This window comes from Lobosporangium transversale (assembly GCF_002105155.1).
Source record: "Lobosporangium transversale strain NRRL 3116 chromosome Unknown BCR41scaffold_24, whole genome shotgun sequence".
In the NCBI taxonomy this organism is placed as follows: Eukaryota; Fungi; Mortierellomycota; class Mortierellomycetes; order Mortierellales; family Mortierellaceae; genus Lobosporangium; species Lobosporangium transversale.
In genome coordinates, this window is record NW_019029002.1 from 148,591 (window position 1) to 167,984 (window position 19,394).

Sequence of the window (19,394 nt, forward strand, 5' to 3'; positions counted from 1 at the left end):
TACACATCCATCTATCCATCTCTCTTTCATCATTGTAAAATCACACGAGTTCAGTTCTCATTTGACCCATTTTTATCTGCAAGAAAACTTGTAGTCTGCATCTTTGCAATCATCTATTAAAAAAAGCTCATTTCATAAATTGGTGGCAACCTAATAGAAAAAGGTTTTATTGATCGTAGTCACAGTACGATCTCTCTCTATTTTTTTTTTTAACAATTTCCCAGACTCTCTTGATGATGAACTCTAGCTCATTTCGTCAATGTCATAAACACATGGCCACAGCTTCTCATCACCGCATTCTGCAGGGTGCATTCTCGAGATGTTCAAACAATCGATTTCTCAGGTTTACGTACACTCTTAGATCGTTCACCTCATCCTCGTCTGCCACACCCGACGCCACAACTGCATTCCTTGCAAAACATCCTGCATTACCCACAGCCACGATCCCAAAACGTGGTCTAACGCTCTCAAAATTGGGGTTTGGCGCATACAGAGTGAATGATACTCAACCGGCTCACCGCGCTGCATTGGTCAAGGCGATCCATGCGGGTGTTAATGTGATTGATACAAGCTCACATTTTGGCTATGGTAAAGATGTCTCTTTGTTTATACTTTCGTCTATTTAAAAAAAAAAAGAAAAGAAAAAAAAAATTAACAAAATGATCAACAGGAGCATCAGAAACATTTGTTGGAAGCACACTTCAAGAGCTGTTCAAGGAAGGAACGATTAAGCGCGAGGTAATTAATAAAAATAAAAGGAACAACCTCGCGACAGGCAATTAGGTTTCTACGGATATGGTTACTCATTTGGATCTTTTTTTTTTAAAAAAAAGGAAGTGGTCATTGTATCCAAAGCCGGTTTTATTTTATCACCTACAACAACACTCCAACCGGAAATATTGTCAGGAATCCCTTCATATGCCAAGATTTCAGAGACTTCATATCATTCCATTCATCCATCCTTTCTCAAGGCTCAACTCACTGCATCTTTACAACGTCTTCAACTGGAAAAGATAGACATCTTTATGATCAATAACCCTGAACGCATGTTGGGTAATAAGACTGGAGGATACAATAAGACGCGTCTGTACAAGGAAATTGCCGAAGCATTTGCCTACCTTGATCAGGAAGTTCAACAGGGCAGAATTGGAGGCTATGGAATGTGCTCAAATGCTTTGCACTTGCCCACGACAGAGGACCATCTGTCTTTGAAGGCCATTATCAAGACCAGAATGGACTTTGGATGGAGCTTGGACAACTTTGTGGCTCTTCAGGCACCCCTCAATCTCTTTGAACGAGAACTGGTCACAGATGTTTTCCCATCAAAGTCTTTAGCCAGAGAAGCTAAGGTATCAGGAGATTTTTATTCATTTTATGGAGTCTCCTTTTTGGAACGGAAAGGAGGGAAAAAAACCTAACACGAATTCATTTTTTTTCCCCTTCTTTTTTTGTATTTTTCTTTGATGATAAAGGAATTCAATATTTTCGTATTCACAAATCGACCCTTGAACGCAATTGCAGGTGGGCAGATTGTAACATTGGAAAATAAAGGTCTACACAACCGGCAGGAGACATCTGCACGATTATTGGACACGCTAGATCAGAGTTTCACAACACTTGCAGAGATGGAGTTAGATATTAAGGAAATACTTGATGATGAGTCCATGGCCCTGAAATTTGTCTGGAGCGAAATCCTCTCCGAGAACTTATCGCGACTATGCTCAAATTACTTTGCCGCAAAGCATTTTTTGGAACGAGAGGTCCTTCCAGCGATCAACCGAGATCTCAAAGCATTACAGGAGAGCGTAGTTAAAGGAAAAAATAGCAGCAGCAGCAGTAGTAGTAATAACTGCAATCACTCTCGCAAGCTTCACGATAATAATCAAAGTGGTGACGATGTTGACGATAAAGATAGTGATAATGATCTTGTTGATAAGGACGCTGTTCTATCGTGGATCGATCGCTATCGAAGCGAAGCCAAGTCGCTCACCAAGAAGATTGCTGCATTTTGTCAATTGGATTCGGACAAGCGCAACGACGAGCTTAATCTAGTACTGGGCCTGATTTGCCGAGAGTTCGTTTCGGATGTGAGTCCCAACAAGGTGGAGAATATTGGATCACCACTCTCAACAAAATCAATTCAATACTGTATTGCCAACCCTAATGTCGGATGCACTCTAGTAGGGATGAGGACACCCGAGTATGTACATGACGCCGTTGCTTCAGCAGAGGCTAGCGAACGGTTGACCAAAAAGGATTTGGAATTGATTGCACAATGCCCACTTCTATTAGCAACCACTCATGAGTAAATCAGCTTCAGATATAATATTAGAAATGATAACAGTAATAATAAATATAATAGATGTAAATATTGTCAAAAAGAAAACGTCTATAAAGTATTGTATATATACTAGTAAAGATATGCTCGCTTGCAGCAAATCTTAACCCCCTCTCCTTCCGTAGGCTAGTCAAACAATCCCCATTCTGTTTACTTTCCATAACGTTGCTCGCACTTGGCAAAACGATGCAACGCCTGCAAGAACAGGGTATAGTGTGGGATAACGGCCTGATCCGGGTGATGGCTAGCGAATTTAAACAAACATTTACAATATCTAAGATTAGAATGGACGTTGCAGAAGATCATTAAAAAAAAATTAAAATGTATATAAAAAAGGATCTCTTACAATATTTCTGTGAGACGAATATGCCAGGGGGGTAGCTGCTCAGATCTAACTCATCCTTGTAGATGATCAACAGATCTGGTTCGGAAAGATCAGCTGTTTTTTTTTTTTTTTTTTTTTTTTTTTTTTTGGAAAATATACATAAAGTAAATTATAATCAGCAACTTTACTTCACCATCAGTCAATTTGATCCACACAACGTTAAATAGTTTGCTCTTTTAGTTGTAGTATCTTACCAGATAGTTGCTGGTCCATAAATTCCGCTGTGATGTCCTTGCTCTGGATTTCTTTCTGAAGAGCTGCCTCGCCCAAAACTCTCACACTAGAAGCAAGTCGATCATGTCCATCGTTCTCTGCAAGAATCACCACATCCAAATCTATCAGCAATATGAAGTTGAATAATAATTTGAACAGTTAATTTAGGCTTCGTATCCGATCCTCTCTTGCATATACAAGGAGGTTTTTTTTAGAGTATATGATATACAGGTGTGATATGTTGATCTCATGCTGTCATGTGCCCTTACCGACAGTGCGTCCATGAAGCCTTATTTGTCTTTCTTCTTGTGTTTCTACTTTGGCAGCGTCCCTATATTCTATTGCGATTTTGAGGTTATCTTCGACACGGTTCAAGGTTCTGACACGAGCTACAGGAATAGTCTTTTCTTCTCTAAAAAAGTCTTCCAATGAATCATCAATACGCTCTTGCAACAGGTTCAGCCATTGCTTTGGTAGCGCTAGAAGGAATATATATATATATATAAAAGCCATTAGAACGGATCAAAGAAATTAAAGTAATAAAACAAAAGCAAGAATACACATCCGGATCGGACAAGCGTTGAGAGCGAAAAAGCGTCAGCATTTGTCCGTATCGTACGCTGCTTTCTCATGTGTTTGTAAAGTTGGACGCATAAGATTTAAACTTTTTTTTTTTTTTTTTTTTTTTTTTTTTTACAAACGCGCTCATCAGAGCCCGTCATAGAAGAAAGCTCATGGCATGCCCAATGCATGGAACAAGAGAAGAGTTATGGGAGAAATAGATTGGAGGAATGGTATGCAAGATGAAATTTTTCCCAGTCAGCCGGTGGAAGGGAGAAAGAGACACCAAAACCTGGTCGTTTAGGCATTCTTTTGCTTTGCTTTGCTTTGCTTTGCTTTGCTTTGCTTTGCTTTGCTTTGCTTTGCTTTGCTTTTTTTTTTTTTTTTTTTTTTTTTTTTTTTCGTAGACTTTTCTATTTAATTTTGCTTGCAATTGTATAGAACGCCTGGATTTATGTGTATACTTACGATCAGTCCTCATGATTGATAGGCACTCGATATCGCAAGCCAGAGACCATTGAACCAATTGCGCAACCTCGGCATGCCATTCTTCCTCTTGTTCTTCAGAGGTCGTGGTCGAGTCTTGGGGCAAGATCACGGCTAAATGTTTTGGCTTTTTAGCCAAGTCCGTGCCCAAATCCTTCCTCAGCACTCGGGCCACCTCAGGAGCCGCAGGGAATTGAAAAGGCATGAAAAACACTTGAAAATATGTCTTCATGGTCTTGGCACTGAGCAGAAGCTCCAAGCCAACGTGAAAGACTGCAAAGGGTAAAAAGTAGACTGGTTTCATCAATAGACTCACCAGTCGGCTCGCCAAGGATGGTTTTACAATGGTCAATGCTTTGGAGGTAGAAGAATAAGCAGAAGTGACTTTGGTCGTCTCGGTTGAAGAGGTTAGCGGCACCATTGGCTTGATAGCAGGGTGCTCTTTTATGAGCTCTTCAGGTGCCTTTGTCTTGTATTGCCTTGTAGTCTTCCTGGACACATCGTCGCCCGCGGATGAGGCCTGTCGTTGCCGCAAGGGTGTTGGTGCATAGACTTGTGAAGACATCTTGAATGAAATAGAATTGAAATTTGGTAATTGACAAAGAAATGTGACAAATGACAGAAATGAAAGAAGAGAGGAGAAAGAGAAAAAGAAAAGGGAGGAAGAGAGCTGATGGGACCGAAAGGATGAATCGTTTAAAAAAAGCAAATGCAAATAAAGTCAAGGGTGGTACAGAAAAACCAACAATAACCCGCTGCTTTTGATTTTTCCTCCAGTTTAGAGTTTTATTCCTGTGCTTGAATGAACATTAACATGTGTCGTATAAATAAGTACTGCATACATTGGCTCTGTTCCTGTGTTGACTGAGTTTTTTTTTCCTTCTGTACCGTCGGTGGCTACTTTTGTTTATATTCCTACGACTGGATCTATTAGCATCATTGGGGCATGTGGCAATTGATATGCATACAGCTTCCTCAATCTCACTGCTCTTTCGAGTGAATATAGCCAAAGATCCTACCATCTGATCGCGCCATTATCTCTTCTATCTCCTCCCTCTCAATCCATCTGACTCCATCCTTTTTCTTTTTTTACTTTTTTTTTTTTTTTTTTTTTTTTTTTTAATATAAAACAAATAAAATAAGCATTACATGGTTTCTCTACAAAAAAAAAAAAAAAAAAAAAAAAAAAAGAATACATTCTATGAAAATGATGAAAAATGTGTACAAGTGGAGCGAGTTGCAGAAGCAACAGTATCTGGAGTAAATAACAAAAACAAAATGAATAATATATAGAGGGTAGAAGTCCAAAGATGCAAAATTGGATGCTATTATACAAGGTGGGGACTCTTTGCTCTCCCCTTCTCGCCTCATAATTAATAGAATTAGTAACCAATGCCACCTCCCGCACCGCGGTAGGCACCTCTTGTCGGCGCTCCGTCCTGCCGGCGAGGATTTGGCTGGTATTCGTTCCCATTTCCATATCCACCATTACGAGCATATCGTGCATTGCCATATCCCGGGACTGCTGCTACGTTGCTGGCACCTGCACCACCTGCACCATGGCCATGTCCCATCTGACTGCTATGGTGGCTGCCACTATGACGACTATCAAGCTCGGACCCATGTTGGGATCCATGCTGGGATTGGATGGGCGATGTAGGCCTTTGCTGTCCATATTCATCGTACCGTCGAGCTCTTGAAGGTGTCTGATTGCCGTATGGGACGGTTCGGGTGTTTGCTTTGTAATAATTGGACGCCATACCTACATTTGACTGAGAATAGCCTTGATTCGCCTGTCCCTGTTGCAAGCGCTGTTGATCCGTATCAGCCACATAGTGACTGTAGATATCGTCAGTTGCGAAAGCTGACTCCGCATAAGGGTCGAGTACGTTATTTTGGCTTCTAGGCGTTGGTGTCGTAGATCCTGTTGACATTGGCTTAGACTGGAGATAGTCGTAACCACCACGCTGTCCTTGCTGCTTTTGTTGCTGTTGTTGCTGGCGATGGATTTGCTGTTGTTGTTGTGGAGGGATATTGTTATTGTAGGCTGCAGCGGGTGAATATGCATATTCCTGGTGTGGAAGTTTAGGCGTTGAATAGTTGCTGTAGGCACTCTTTGGTGTTTGTGGTGTGTATTGAGTCGGAGCTTTCTGAGAATATGCTGATCTAGGTGTACTCACAGGTACGGTTGGTACCTCAGGCAGATCCACCTGAGGGAGAGTCGGTTGCTTCATGTTAACAAGTGCAGTCTCCTTATTCGCACCTTCTGCCGCCCTTGTCTTGGATTTTTTGCGGATCAATTCATCAATTCTGATTAAATACCAAAAACAAAAAAAAGACGTTTAGATTTGTGCTGCCAAAAAAAATAAAATAAAAATAGATTACTTCGATTTCATAAACTAACCGTTTATCAATTTTGTGGCAACAGAACTCCTTGAGATTGCCCTGAATATGGCTGACCAGTGGGATATATAAGATGACAGCACTGATGAGCATTAATAGTGACATCGCAAACATAAAGACAGTGAAGATCATGGCGCCTAGAGTAAGCTTTTTGAAGATCAGACGTTCGTCACTACCGACTACAGCGTTCCAATCAAAGATGCCACCCTTTTGGAACGACAGTTCGTGATCACGGAATGTTTGGTACAGAATTGTAGCATTGATGACCTGTCGTGGTGCATCTGCCAGTATCAATCGCTTCCAGTCTGTGCGAAGCAAATGAAAACAAGAATAAATTCAAGAATTGTTAGAGTCTAGAAAAGGTATTGTAGGAGTCGTTCTATAAACAAATGTCACTATCCATTATTGTTATATTCTAATTGCAGACACTTACTTCGAAAGGTGAAGAAGCAAAAAAAGGCAACTTCATCAACCGTTTTTTTGGAGTTATTAATCTGAGCAAAGAGGCAAAAATGTGGATAGGATCGGACTGTGTAATAACGACTTGCAATCAGGGACGTGAATGCATACGAGATGTCTCTGGAGCGAATGATAGCTCTGGCTCTCCGAACCTCCAGACCTAAGAGCAAGAAACCGAGAAGGATGCATCCTGTGAACAAATACTTGTAAACATCGTAGGGTAGTCTGCCAAAGACCTCCAAGTCAACTCCTGCCTTTGGAACAAACGAATTATCATTTGAGTTGGCAAGCAAATTGGCGGCAGTAAAGATATCGGAACAATAAACAAGGATGCCGCGAATGATGGCTGCAAAGACAAGCAAATAGGTGAACTGGCGCCAGCACGAGTTATCTACAAAGTCATCGACATTGATAAAGTCAAACTTGTGATCCTGCACAACCTCACGCTTCCATTGTGCACCCATGGCAGTTTATGTGAGTTTGGTCTGTGTGTACGGATGTAAGAGGAGTAAGAGATACTATAGGAAAGTAAAGTAAGCAAAGAGAGCCCTGAGGTTAAATGGGGTACTTTGTGTTACTCGGCTGTGCTGGTGCAGTCAATGAGCAAGGAAAATGAGCGCAGTCGTAAGAAAGGATTGATCACTCACATGCTCTGAATAATCAACGTAAGCAACTCAAAGCCAGCTGACAGTAATGAGAAGAGCAGAGAGGAAAAGAAAGGGAGAGTGTGTGTATATGTCACTGATGACAGAGCATATGCAATCACAAGACTCTGATGGTGACTTTTGGCAACAAAAGACCAAAGAGGTAAATAGGTTCAGGCACGGCCAACAGTTTCAGTTGTAGCTGCAGGGATGAAAGGGGTCAACTGGTGATGAACGATATTCTTAAAAAGAAGGTGCCCAGATGGGACCAAAAGATGATAAAGATGGTAGGCCGAGGGAAGAGGGGTTTCAGTTCCGGATGTGAGTAAGAATAATAAGGCTTTTTTTTTTTGCAAATTTTCCAGGGGTTTAAGAAATATGAGTGGCTGATTTGTGGCAGTATTATTAAAAAGTGAGACAGGCAATAAGGAAAGAAGAGTCAAGTATGAATGTATGAATGAGAATCAACGAATGGACGAATGAATAAGTGAAAGTGATTAGGAATACTAAACGACGGAGTAGATGAGTGGGGGTGGGAGTGAGAGTAAGTGAGGGTGAAAAGGTGAGGCAAAGAAGAGGAGAGGAGTGTAGAGGAGTGTAGAGGAGTGTAGAGGAGTGTAGAGTAGAGGTGAGGGGGAATGAAAAAGACCAAAAGGAAAATAAAAAGAAATTTTGATGCAAAGACCTTTCCATCCCACCAGTCATATCGCCACTCAACAAACTAATCAGCATCCCGGCAAGGCATTTTTTCCTTACTCGAGAATGCAGACTATTGATTATTGTGTGACAGCGAACGTTTTAGTGCATAGAATACAGCTTGTGGGCGCTTACATGTGTAGACCATGTGTTGGCCCGATCATTAAAAAATAAATTAGGACATGAATAAGATGAACTTGGGCAAAAAGGCTAGACTGGAAGCACCCTCATTCAATCATCCTTGTCAATGTTATATATATATTTCAAATGGTTTGATGCGTTAACAATGATAATGCTTTATATGATTAATATGATTACATTCATTGAAGTTTGGTTCCTAACTTTGTTGGGTTGAGGGTGCCTCTGTGGATGCACCGGCATTACTACCAACACTTGACCCAGCTTTTGGTACTTTTGGTACTTTTGGTACTTTTGCAGCTTTTGCAGTCTTTGCTTTCTTCTTGTCTTCAATCTTTTGCACTCTCTTGTGATCCTTCTCTTTCAATGCAATTTCAATTAAGTCTTCGCAGCGTTTCTTGCGTTTGCTCGCATCACTTTCAATTCCACCCTGCATCACAGCTGGGAAACGTTGACTAGTTTTTGTTAAACAAATTGTGTCAGCTGTGGGATATGCATGCATGTGTGCGTGGGCCTCCTGTAAAGCCCCACTAATGATTCGTTTCAAACCCTCCTTTTTTTTTTTTTTTTTTTTTTTAAGTATAGTTTACCTCAGCCACAGATAGAGCATGATGATACGATGAGTTGTTTCAAGATGCTTCAGCTCCATCAACTTATCGTCTTTCTTAGCTTTTTCTTTTGGCAAATTTGCAACCTCGTCAATTGTCAAAGGCCTGCCTGTACTGACAGCTCGCGCCATCTTTTGAGCAGCAGCGACGACAAAAATGTCGCGTGTTTGGATAGGAGCAGACGTAAATGGTATCCGTATGCGCACTGGTAAATTTATATGATCCAAGACTTCTGCTGATTGCTTAAGGGTGTGAATTCAAAAAAGCAAATGGGTCAATCAGACTGTAGTGAAATTGTGGCCAAGACAATAGCAAATATGCATGTCAAAGGGTTGATCTCGAGAGAGACAAATGCTTGCAGAAAGGCAATGGAAGTTGGTAAGGAATGTAAATAGAGGCTACTTACAATCATGTTTTTGAGCAGTGATGGGAAGAACAGCCTCGAATTCAAGCTCATCATTTCAAACATCTTGAGGACATGGGAGAAGGGAGCACCTGGCATCTGAACAGAAAACTCCTCAATTTTTTCAGGAAGTGGTTGGATCCCTGCACGCTGAAAATTAAAAAGGAAACAATGTAAACAAATAAATCTGAAGCATTCCCCTACCCCTGCATAATAAAATTTTAAAAATCTCCATACCGGAATTTCAATCATCGGGGTGGCTAATGCTCTTTTGAGAATTGGGATATCGCTCTGGAGCAGCGTGGTTGCCTTTCCAATAGCATATTCCGTTCCAAATCGGCCTGCTCGCCCTGCAATCTGTTTGATCTGAGTCAAGCTCAGCTGCCGTACGTTCTGACCATCAAACTTTTCGAGAGCCTCAAAAATAATCCTCCGGATATTTCTAAGGAGATTTAAAACAAAACAAAACAAAAAAAAAAAAAAAAAAAAAAAAAAATTATGGACACACGCTGACGCAATATTGGAAAAAGTCCAAAACTTTAAGGGAAACACGTACAGATTCAGTCCCATGCCAATAGCATCACTGGCTACAAGAACATCATATCCACTTGTAGGGTCATTAAAAAGCTTTGCTTGAGCTGAACGACTCTCTGGCGGTAAACCACCATAGGCAACAGCACATCGAAGCCCTGTCTCTGCTTCGATGGCCTGTTTGAGCATAAAGATGTTCTTTCTCGAGAATGTCACAACGCAATCGCCTTTTTGAACTTTCTTCAGATTTCCTCGGAGACTTTCGTCCTGCACTTCTAGTTTGCTTAATCGATCATATCGGTTGACAATTACTTCCTCATTGGTTAACTTGCAAATATTCTCTACCAACTTCACTACTGTAGGCTCGCCGCACAGATGGATTTCCTTTGCGGGCAAACCCAATAGGGCAGCAGTCCATGCCCAACCTCTTTCTGGATCCGCCAGCATTTGAATCTCGTCAATGACTGCAACATCTATCCTTCTCTCAAAGCTCACCATCTCAACTGTGCATGAGGTGACCTTAGCAGCATAAGGCATAGGCTCCCCCTTTTCATTATAAACTCCATACCGCCGTTCTTCCCCTGTCACCAAGTTGCAGGGAGTTCCCGATGCATTCATTCGATCAAAGATCTCATGCGCTAGTAGTCGCAGTGGTGATAGATAGGCGCCACTTTCTGCTTCTCGTAGTTTGATCAGTGCATTGTGTGTTTTCCCAGAATTGGTGGGTCCAACATGCATTATAATTTTCCTATTGTGGATCCAAAGTGTTTAATTCTTTTCAATCAATCATAACGATGCACTTTAAAAAAAAGGAAAAACAAAAAGGCTCGGTCTGCTTTTTACCTCTTCAATAACCTTGCACGTGGAGTCCATTCAGCTGGGTGTCGAAGATCTGCAATTTCTCGCATCCGAGAGAGCCGTGATTGTGTTTCTAATGGAAGCATGCCCTCACTCTCGACGAAAAAAGCGTGCCACAGTGCTTTGTCTAGTTTGCTAGCGATGGCCTCCTCTCTTGTCACTCCCATGGTTCTGAATGTCATACCAACTTCCAATGAATCCTTAGCCATAATACCAATCATCTTCTTGTTTACAGCTGCAATTTCGCCATCAATAGCCTTTTCACTAAATTTGATGATCAGCTCTTTAGCTTTATCTCTAGGCGTCCCCAGTGATTCCAGTAACCCCTGCATTCCATGAGGAAGTATAAACCTTTCGAGTGCTTTTTTCAGTGCTGAAAAAAAAAAAAAAAAAAAAAAAAACAATGCACTGATATTTTAGCAAACCAAAACGTATCAATCCTTTTTTTTTTTTTTTTTTTTTTTTTTTACCTGCTTGTTCCCAATGCGGATTGAATTCCAATCCGCCGAATGGTCTCCCTCTGCTTTCCAATGCACTCCTATACTGTGGTCTCGGGGAGAAATCTGTCGGATCGCGGGGGAGCCGCGAGGATTTGGCCACATGACGGAAACGACAAAAGATAATAGCAGGAGGCCTTGCTTTAATTCTGGTATTGAGCGGGTAAAGGCCATTAATGGCACAACACCGTGATAAAGAAGGTGAAGCCGAGACATTTGCATGGCCTGTAGGCGTAATGAGTGTGCGCCCAACGCAGTGGCGGAGATTCGCTGACGCAGTTATGGGTAGCATCGCAATAAAAAGTTCGAATGGAGAGAGATGCAAGAGCCACAGGAAGCGATCAAGCCCACTGAACAAAAGCACTGTTTATTCTACCATTTATAGGTTGCAAGAACAGTCACTTGCGCCACCAATTGTTGAATCTGGGCTTTTATCAATTCGTTTATTAACATATACGCGTCCTTCTGCTACTGTTGCCCTTGTCATCTGTAGTTGCATTCGATCAAAATAGTACAATAGCTCCGTAGCTCTCATCCTTTCTCCTTTCTTTTTTATCGGTAAAGTAGCTACGAAACGTGAGATGCTAAACCCACTCATGCTATGCCTTTAATAATTTTTGTGTCTTAAAGGGAAGCCAATTACTCAGCATTGAGAATTTGAACAAGATCACTTGCACAGCCTCACCGGTCCTAACGCCTTGTATAATGGACATGTATTTCAATTGTATCAATTCTTGAATAGAGAGTAGATCGAAACTACAGCGTGAGAAAATTTTCCTCAACAAACCTTAAATCGTTACGGTTCCATGGTCGTGGAGCTCTAGGTTTTGAATTTTGACTCAGCGAGAATTAATCTCAAGAATCTGACGATCTTTCCATGTAATTGACGGGCGACCCGGAAATATGTGCAAGCGTAAAGTTCCTTGTTGTGATTCTACAGTATGGGTAGGATGGTTCCACAGTTTGGATTGCTCACATTGCGCAAGTGGAGAAGTAGAGATGGGCTATCTATGCGCCCAAATTGCCTGTCACATGCTCGATCCTCCTCTACCTTTCTCTTTTCTGCTCTTTTTTTTTTTTTTTCTTGTACATTCGTTCTCTTTATTTGAAAAGTAAAACATCATGACAACCAAGGAATCTGCTCAGGAACTCCTTGCATTTCACAAGGGACTTGTGTCCATCCCTTGCATCACTGAGAACGAATCACCATGTACAAAATACATTCATGAATATCTCACCAAGCTTGGCTATACTGTTGAACTTCAGGAGATTGCTCCAGGGCGTGAGAATGTCCTTGCATACTTGGGCAAAAATCGCAATCCTCGTGTCTTGTTCAATACTCATATCGATGTCGTTCCACCTTATATCGATTACCGTGAGGATGAAGAAAATGTCTATGGACGTGGTTCCAGTGATGCCAAAGGTTGCATGGCCGCTCAGGTTCGGGCTGTTGAGGAATTGAGAAAGGAGGGCAAGATCAACGAGGGAGACGTTGGATTCTTATTTGTCGTTGGCGAGGAAGTCGATCATATCGGGATGGTGGTATGTTTTGTTTTCATCTCCCAACTTTTCTTGTTCTTTTTTTTTTTTTTTTTTAAAAAAAAAATCATATTTCGTTCTCTTCCGTATCTAATGGCCCATCATAGAAAGCGAATGGCCTCGGACTTACTCCAGACTACCTCATTGTCGGAGAGCCAACGGAATCACGGCTGGCCCTGGGGCATAAGGGAGTCTTGCGCCTCAATATCAGGATTGAGGGCAAAGCGGGTAATTATTTATTTCCAACTCTTCGATAGAAAAAACAATGGATAAAAGTTAAATACCGATCTTCCTTTATATCACGCGTTAATTCTCTTTTTGATCCTTTCCATCTTTTTGACTCCATAATAGCTCATAGTGGCTACCCCGAGCTTGGAGTGAGTGCCAATGATAAGTTGATCGATATTCTCTACAAGCTGAAGTCATTGGTAAGAAGGCTACAATTTCGATATTTAATATTCATTTAGTAAAAAGCAATCAGACTCATTTTTTATATTATTTTTATTATTATTTTTTAATTTTTAAACAGGATCTTCCTAAAGATGACTACTTTGGTCAAACCACATTAAATATTGGCACAATCAACGGAGGACTTGCTGCCAACATCGTCCCCGCGTTTGCCACTGCGGGCATCTCGTTCCGTATCGCCACTTCAACTCAAGAAGTGTTGGATTTAGTTGAGAAGGTGATTCCAAAGGAGCAACAGCTGAAGGACAAGATTTCAATCGAGCGCTTGACCTGCTGGGAACCAGTACGATGCCATTCTGTCCCTGGTTTCGAGACCTTCGTTGCTAATTACTTTACAGATATTCCATCCTTCTTGACTGCTAAACATTCTTTGTTGTTCGGTCCTGGCAGCATCCTCTGTGCTCATGCTCCTCATGAATATATTAATAAGAAAGAATTAATTGCCGCTGTTGGAAGCTACAAGGACATTGTCTTGAAACTGTTTGCTGAAGGCCAGCAATAGTCAAATAGCATAGGCTTATTAGAGACAAAGATAATATAAACTTAGACAGAGCAATGCCTTGTATTCATTAAATTGCAAAGAGTCTTGTCCGGGTCACTCTTTTCAATTGTCATCATTCCCAAAAGAGTTCATAGCCTCAAAAACACAGTATCATATGAGAGGAATGTAGTGAATTACTTTTTATATCACAGATATTATAATATATGGTCATTAGCTGTTATTCTTTTTTTGAATGCTCAGATCATGATCGTACTACATCCTCTTCTGTCGCCTCTTCTTCCTCTGATGCTTCACCCATGCCTGAAATTTCAACGAATGAATCTTCAATTTTGCCTGCCAACTCCTGCTCTAATGTTTTTGTAAATGAGTTCGTTCCATTTATGGCTCCAAATGTGTTGATAGTTAGTGAGGATATATGATGGGGCAGTGGTATGGGGGATGAAGAGCTAGAAGACGAAGGCGACAACAATTCTTGTTCCAGCGAGAGTTGCTGTAGATCTCCATCTACTTTCCTCATTTGAGTTGTCAGGAAATAACCTGCTGTAGAGGGATTATAGAGTGGTGAAGATGCTGATGGTGACGGTGATGGTAATGGCGATGACAAAGTTGACGACGATTGTGGTGGAGCTGCAGTAGATATCAAGCGTTCTGAAGAGGCAACAGGTAATACAGGCCGTTGTTGATCTCCATCATTCTCACGCAGGTGTCGCCTACGTCCTAAGACATCTTTCAACTCATGCACCATCTTTGTAGAATCATAAGCCTGTTCTTTCCGGAACTCTTCCTGTTCCCGTAATAGCTTTTGCTGCTTTATCCGCTCAGCTCGAGTCATCTTCATACCATCAGATCCAACAAAACCTGCCCGCCGAGAAATATCCCCGCTGCCGCCCGCTTCTGTTTCTGTTGAAGCTTCCCAAGTTTCTTCGCGCATAGATGCCAAATACATAAGATGCTGTGGATCCTCAAAATGTTCTACAGAGTCAGTGACAGGTATCATGATCCCGTGTGTTCCATCACAATCGTTACGATCCGAACCGTCGAGGTTATTATCATGTTTTCCTTGCTCTTCCGCCATTGATCTTGCAGGTGACGGCTCAAAAACGTTGTTCAGTGCCATTTTCCCGAGTTGCCATTCCGTAGCCATCATGCTGATATCCTGACTGATTGAATCAAACTGCAATTCCAGTAACTGACGTTTTTCCGCATCTGCTGGCTCTAAATAATTATTATAATAAAAAAATCAGTTCTCATATACCTGCAATTGATATAAAGCTAAAATAATCACTGATCATAAAAGACTTTTTTTTTTTTTTTAATTTTCCTAAGCATAAGAAAACAAAATACCAACTCACCTTGCTTAATCGTTTCCTTAATGTCCTCATTACAGATAAATAGTTTGGCCTGTACGCCGCGAACATGATGCTCCAAGAGCGCGAGACGCTGTACAAATGGCTGTAATTGCTTATCCTGAACGGTGTTTCCACCTTTGGTGCTTTGAGTATCAATTCTAGGCAGGGTATCTAGATATTTTCAGAAGATATGTCCACGATTAAGAAAATTAGATACCTCTATTATTGCGATATATATTTAAAGCCTCCATCTGATTTAGCTTCTGTTTCTTGTTTGATGTATTACATAATTCAGAGTCCAATACTTTGCTGAGTTCATCAACAACAGATTCGATTCCGACAACACCTTCATGAAGCACATCTCGCACGACTGTCCAGTTTTGATCATAGTCTTTCAAAGCATTCAATCCTTGACGTCCTTTGCGACTCTTGCGACGGATTGACAGTAGCTCACAGAGAAACTCGCGTCGTTGACAGTGCATCCGCTGAAAGTTTTTTCTCAGTTGTTCCAATGAGGTCATTTCTAGCGAACCCCCTGTCAAAGTTGGGGAGCCATTAGGATTGTTGTTATTAGTAGAGTATGTGCTTGTGCGTGGTGAAATCGTGGCTGAGGCTGTTCCATTGTCAGAATCTTCTCCTTCTGATGCTGACCATAAAGTATGATGTCGTCGAGAAGTCCTTTTATCAGATGCATGCAATGAATCATCAATATTCAACTGATATATATTGTTATGTCCATGGCGACTACTGGGTCTGCTGTTCTGTCTTGAAGATCCTGTCATTGTACGGCTGCGTCGTTTAGACAACGAATTTTGTCGGATATGATTCGAAAACGATGAAGGCAAGGGTGGATATTGTTCTGAGGTAGGCGAGGAAGTTAAAATTAAGCGGTCGTTTTCAGTCACAGTGTTGGTATCATGACCATGTGGTGTAGCAAAACCATGGTGGTGTTCATGGGGCCAAGGTGTAATCGGACTTTCACCATCAAGGCCTCCTCCAGGTGAGCCGGGCCGTGGTGATGGTGTGACATTATACATATCTAAAAGGGTACTAAGCCTTTTGTGATCAATATGGGATTGGAGTGTCTCAGTAGAGCGCTGGAACAAAGCTCCACTTTTGGCCAGGGCAGCCACCAGCTGTGCGCGCACGATATTGCAACGACGTGTCTTGGAAGCTTGCTCGATGCGCGAAATGGGGGCGAGAGGGGTGGATAGTCGATAACCTCTTGAGACGAGCTCGATCTCTTGAATAACCATGATGGCTCGATTGACCTTGGCGTCAAGTGACTGGCAGTGGTTGACAAGAAGTTGCAGAGATCGGAGTGCCTGGTTTTGGGTAGTCTGAATGTTTCTCCGTTGCTATTTTGTTTCCGAATGTGTCGTATCAAAAGGATGCACATAAAAGTCAATCAATGAAATGAACATGTGCAGCGGCTCGACTTACCAGAATCCGAAGAATCCATGCAGATGATGCTAAAGCAAGGGATACAGCGGTTGGTCGGCTGAGCAGCGGCCTCAACCACGATATCCTTCCTGCTCTGGTCCGATTCAGGACTGACCGAGCCACAAGTGTTACCAAAGTACCAAAGCCCAAGGCATATCCAAACCGACCGGGGTTGAATTTATATGTGTATTCGACTGTCATAGGAATATCTGTGCGGCGACCACGCTCATGCGCATGCACTGTTACTGCTCGATTGAGAAATGGTGAAGTACAGATAAAGTACTTGAAGCGCTCTTCAAACTCGGCATCCTCAGTGTCCGATGTAGAAGACGAAAATGTGTGCTAAATAGCAAAAATAAGCGTATAGTGTGAGGTACGCATTCGCAAAGTAAGAGGTTAGTTTAATCATGAATAAGATATGGGGATAGCATGGGAGAGGTCTGCTGTGCGGTTGTTCAAATGGTAAGACAATCCGGGAACTGAAAGAACCACCAATGCATGAGTATTACCGTCAAATACTCTACAAGATGCGTGAACATGTCGGCGGCATTATGTGCAAGACGAAGTCCGATAGGTTCTGGGGGCGGGTCAGGATCATGAACAGGCATTGCAGTGTGCCGCAAATCCATTCCATGCTGTTCACTTTGTATCTCTGAATAACAGATATCCACAAGAAAGAAAAGAAAAGACGTTGGCAATATGTCAGTTTTTTCCTCCCTAGTACGCTCTTTGTGAACCAAACTAGTAAAGTAGAAACACGGTTAATACCTTGTAAATAATGGGCCAGAGGCGAATCCTCGTAGACGACAATGTCGGCCATAAGGAGTGCTATTCAGGCTAAAATCCAGATCCAGGTCGAGGGACAGGAACAAGAATAGAAGTTGCTTATTTTTTTTCTGTTTATTTCAGTTATTCAGTTGCCGCTCAACAAGTAAATTGCGGAAAGGAGCCCCTCGGTAAAGAGAGAGTATCGAGTCAGTTTATGGCTGTTGTTGAGAAGGGAGGAGAGAGAAGTAATGAGAAAAGGAGGTTATGAGGAGGGAGGGAGAGAGAGCAAGAGAGAGGGGAGCAAGACACGAGAGGATTGAATGAATGGATGTGAAGAATGAAGTGTGCTGATCTGTTAATGGATGGAAACAAAAACACAAATTGAAACAAGAGGAAGAAGCAGTGCAAATTAACACATTGTAATGCAATCTTTATTCTGCAAAGGCTGATCATGAGACTTCTCGATGAATGGCATGGTCTTCAAGTAAAAGTAACAAAAACCATATCCCAACGGTGTATTTAAGCTACAGCATCCTATTTCAGGAACAAAAGCATGCCTCCCTCTCTTTTTTTTAAAAAAGCCTCTTTTATCGTACTGTGGAATCAAATGGATGGCGATCCTTCTCACTATGTGTTCTACATCGGCAACTCCAGATTGCCTCCGCTAGCCCCTTTTTTTCTCTTGAAAGAAAAAGGTTACTTTGCCCGGACCCCACAGCATTTTGTCACACGAACCAAATAGACCCTATTCACCTGTTGTTTCAATGACCTCTAAAATGGAGGAGTCATCATCGATTTTACTCCACAGTCTGATTAGCTATTAAGCAGTTTACCATTTGAAGCTCACAGCATGACGAGCATGAACCAAGGGGTCGTATCCTACGTCTTTACCTTCACAGAGCCGATGGATGTATTTCATGTTCACTAATGTAACGTAGACTACAAGAACGATTATTTTCACGTTCTTTGTGAGAGCCCTTGTCTATTTGAGTCTTGGCAGTTGGTCATCTGAAAATTCAGCATTGTAAACCCGAAATAAATATTTACTTGACCACATTTTTTAGCTACTTCTTCTCTAATGGAAGATTAATAACTCTTGGTTACTTTAGTATGAGGATACAAAATCATTTATTTATCTGCAGAGGGAAAAGGAGCACAAGGGTTTTGATCGGGACCAAAAACAATTAATTAATTTATGATCCAATGCATCCGCATTGTCCATCCATCCTCAGAACTTCTTAAAATAAAAAAATAAAAACTGTGGGTGATGACAATAGCATGCAGAGAGCCGCATGTATTGTTCTTCTAAATTACAATATCGGTGAGTTCACACATTGGATAGAGCATCAAAATAAGAAATTCTGCGCATGGAGAAAAGAACAAACGTAAATCGCATTCTTATTTCCTAATGGAGACAAGCCCTCTTCCATTCCTCCACTCCGGTGGCTGTGCGTCTGGGACGTCCACGACATCTTGGCGCATCAGTGTCAATGGAGCAATCATTTCTTTTGCCAGTTCAAGCCAATTTTAGATCCTTCTTTACGTACGGAGTTAGATTTCGCTTGTATCCTTTATTGGCAACATTGCGAAGAATATGAACAAAACTAAATCGAGGCAACAGTAGCTTCCTGTAGGAGCATGGATACGACTTCAAGCCATGCCACGTCTGTGTTTTTTATCATCTCTTTCTTCTCACTCTCAACATCCCTGCTCTCAGAATGCTCCTGCATGCAATGTTGCTTCTAAGCGACATGTTCAGCCATTTAATCCAAAACAATGGTTGACCGCACGAAGTTTTCTATACGTGATTATACCTGTGATCATTAGCAATGATGTCTAACAATAAGAGAGGCTCATTGTGTTGCCAAAGCAAGTAATTATTATTGTCATTCTTTTTCTTGTTCCACTCTCCTTGACTCCTCTTTTCGTTCTCTCTTCCTTCCTTTCTTCCCTTTCTTCCTTTTTTTTTTCCACGATTGTCCCCTGAAAGGAGTCTGTTCTTTATCTGATGTTTGATGTTAGGATTAAAGATCGGCAGAGACACTCTGAGCCTTTAAAGGAAAACGCTCCTCTACTATATATCATTCTTTCACGATCATTCTTCT

At 41.6% G+C, this 19,394-nt stretch overlaps 6 protein-coding genes across 6 annotated transcripts; 2 read left to right on the forward strand and 4 right to left on the reverse strand.

Annotated features, from left to right (window-relative positions):
• The first annotated feature begins 213 nt into the window (after nucleotides 1-213).
• Nucleotides 214-2,357, forward strand: BCR41DRAFT_422993 (NADP-dependent oxidoreductase domain-containing protein). The gene is made up of 4 exons (XM_022030229.1): nucleotides 214-588; nucleotides 671-738; nucleotides 834-1,349; nucleotides 1,473-2,357. The coding sequence occupies exons 1-4, from the start codon at nucleotides 234-236 to the stop codon at nucleotides 2,307-2,309; spliced, it is 1,776 nt and encodes a 591-aa protein (XP_021880260.1). The 5' UTR covers nucleotides 214-233; the 3' UTR covers nucleotides 2,310-2,357.
• Nucleotides 2,320-4,710, reverse strand: BCR41DRAFT_387293 (hypothetical protein). Its single transcript, XM_022027884.1, has 5 exons — nucleotides 3,966-4,710; nucleotides 3,206-3,415; nucleotides 2,918-3,058; nucleotides 2,685-2,777; nucleotides 2,320-2,582 (listed from the first exon to the last, which is right to left on the reverse strand). Exons 1-5 carry the CDS (start codon nucleotides 4,546-4,548, stop codon nucleotides 2,329-2,331), a joined length of 1,281 nt encoding a protein of 426 aa, XP_021880261.1. The 5' UTR covers nucleotides 4,549-4,710; the 3' UTR covers nucleotides 2,320-2,328.
• Nucleotides 4,711-5,365: 655 nt separating this feature from the next.
• BCR41DRAFT_397338 (hypothetical protein) lies at nucleotides 5,366-7,309 on the reverse strand (the record flags this gene model as incomplete). The annotated part of the gene is made up of 3 exons (XM_022028884.1): nucleotides 5,366-6,293; nucleotides 6,388-6,691; nucleotides 6,820-7,309. 3 exons carry the CDS (start codon nucleotides 7,307-7,309, stop codon nucleotides 5,366-5,368), a joined length of 1,722 nt encoding a protein of 573 aa, XP_021880262.1.
• A 1,600-nt stretch (nucleotides 7,310-8,909) lies between these two features.
• BCR41DRAFT_307627 (P-loop containing nucleoside triphosphate hydrolase protein) lies at nucleotides 8,910-10,773 on the reverse strand (the record flags this gene model as incomplete). Its single annotated transcript, XM_022020870.1, has 5 exons — nucleotides 8,910-9,166; nucleotides 9,334-9,484; nucleotides 9,572-9,776; nucleotides 9,891-10,613; nucleotides 10,709-10,773. 5 exons carry the CDS (start codon nucleotides 10,771-10,773, stop codon nucleotides 8,910-8,912), a joined length of 1,401 nt encoding a protein of 466 aa, XP_021880263.1.
• Nucleotides 10,774-12,294: 1,521 nt separating this feature from the next.
• Nucleotides 12,295-13,863, forward strand: BCR41DRAFT_337845 (putative peptidase). The gene is made up of 4 exons (XM_022022090.1): nucleotides 12,295-12,762; nucleotides 12,867-12,987; nucleotides 13,111-13,187; nucleotides 13,289-13,863. The coding sequence occupies exons 1-4, from the start codon at nucleotides 12,343-12,345 to the stop codon at nucleotides 13,727-13,729; spliced, it is 1,059 nt and encodes a 352-aa protein (XP_021880264.1). The 5' UTR covers nucleotides 12,295-12,342; the 3' UTR covers nucleotides 13,730-13,863.
• Nucleotides 13,864-13,935: 72 nt separating this feature from the next.
• Nucleotides 13,936-17,785, reverse strand: BCR41DRAFT_422998 (Mysoin-binding motif of peroxisomes-domain-containing protein). Its single transcript, XM_022030230.1, has 6 exons — nucleotides 17,290-17,785; nucleotides 17,031-17,173; nucleotides 16,522-16,863; nucleotides 15,365-16,436; nucleotides 15,082-15,249; nucleotides 13,936-14,944 (listed from the first exon to the last, which is right to left on the reverse strand). Exons 1-6 carry the CDS (start codon nucleotides 17,339-17,341, stop codon nucleotides 13,971-13,973), a joined length of 2,751 nt encoding a protein of 916 aa, XP_021880265.1. The 5' UTR covers nucleotides 17,342-17,785; the 3' UTR covers nucleotides 13,936-13,970.
• Nucleotides 17,786-19,394: the final 1,609 nt, after the last annotated feature.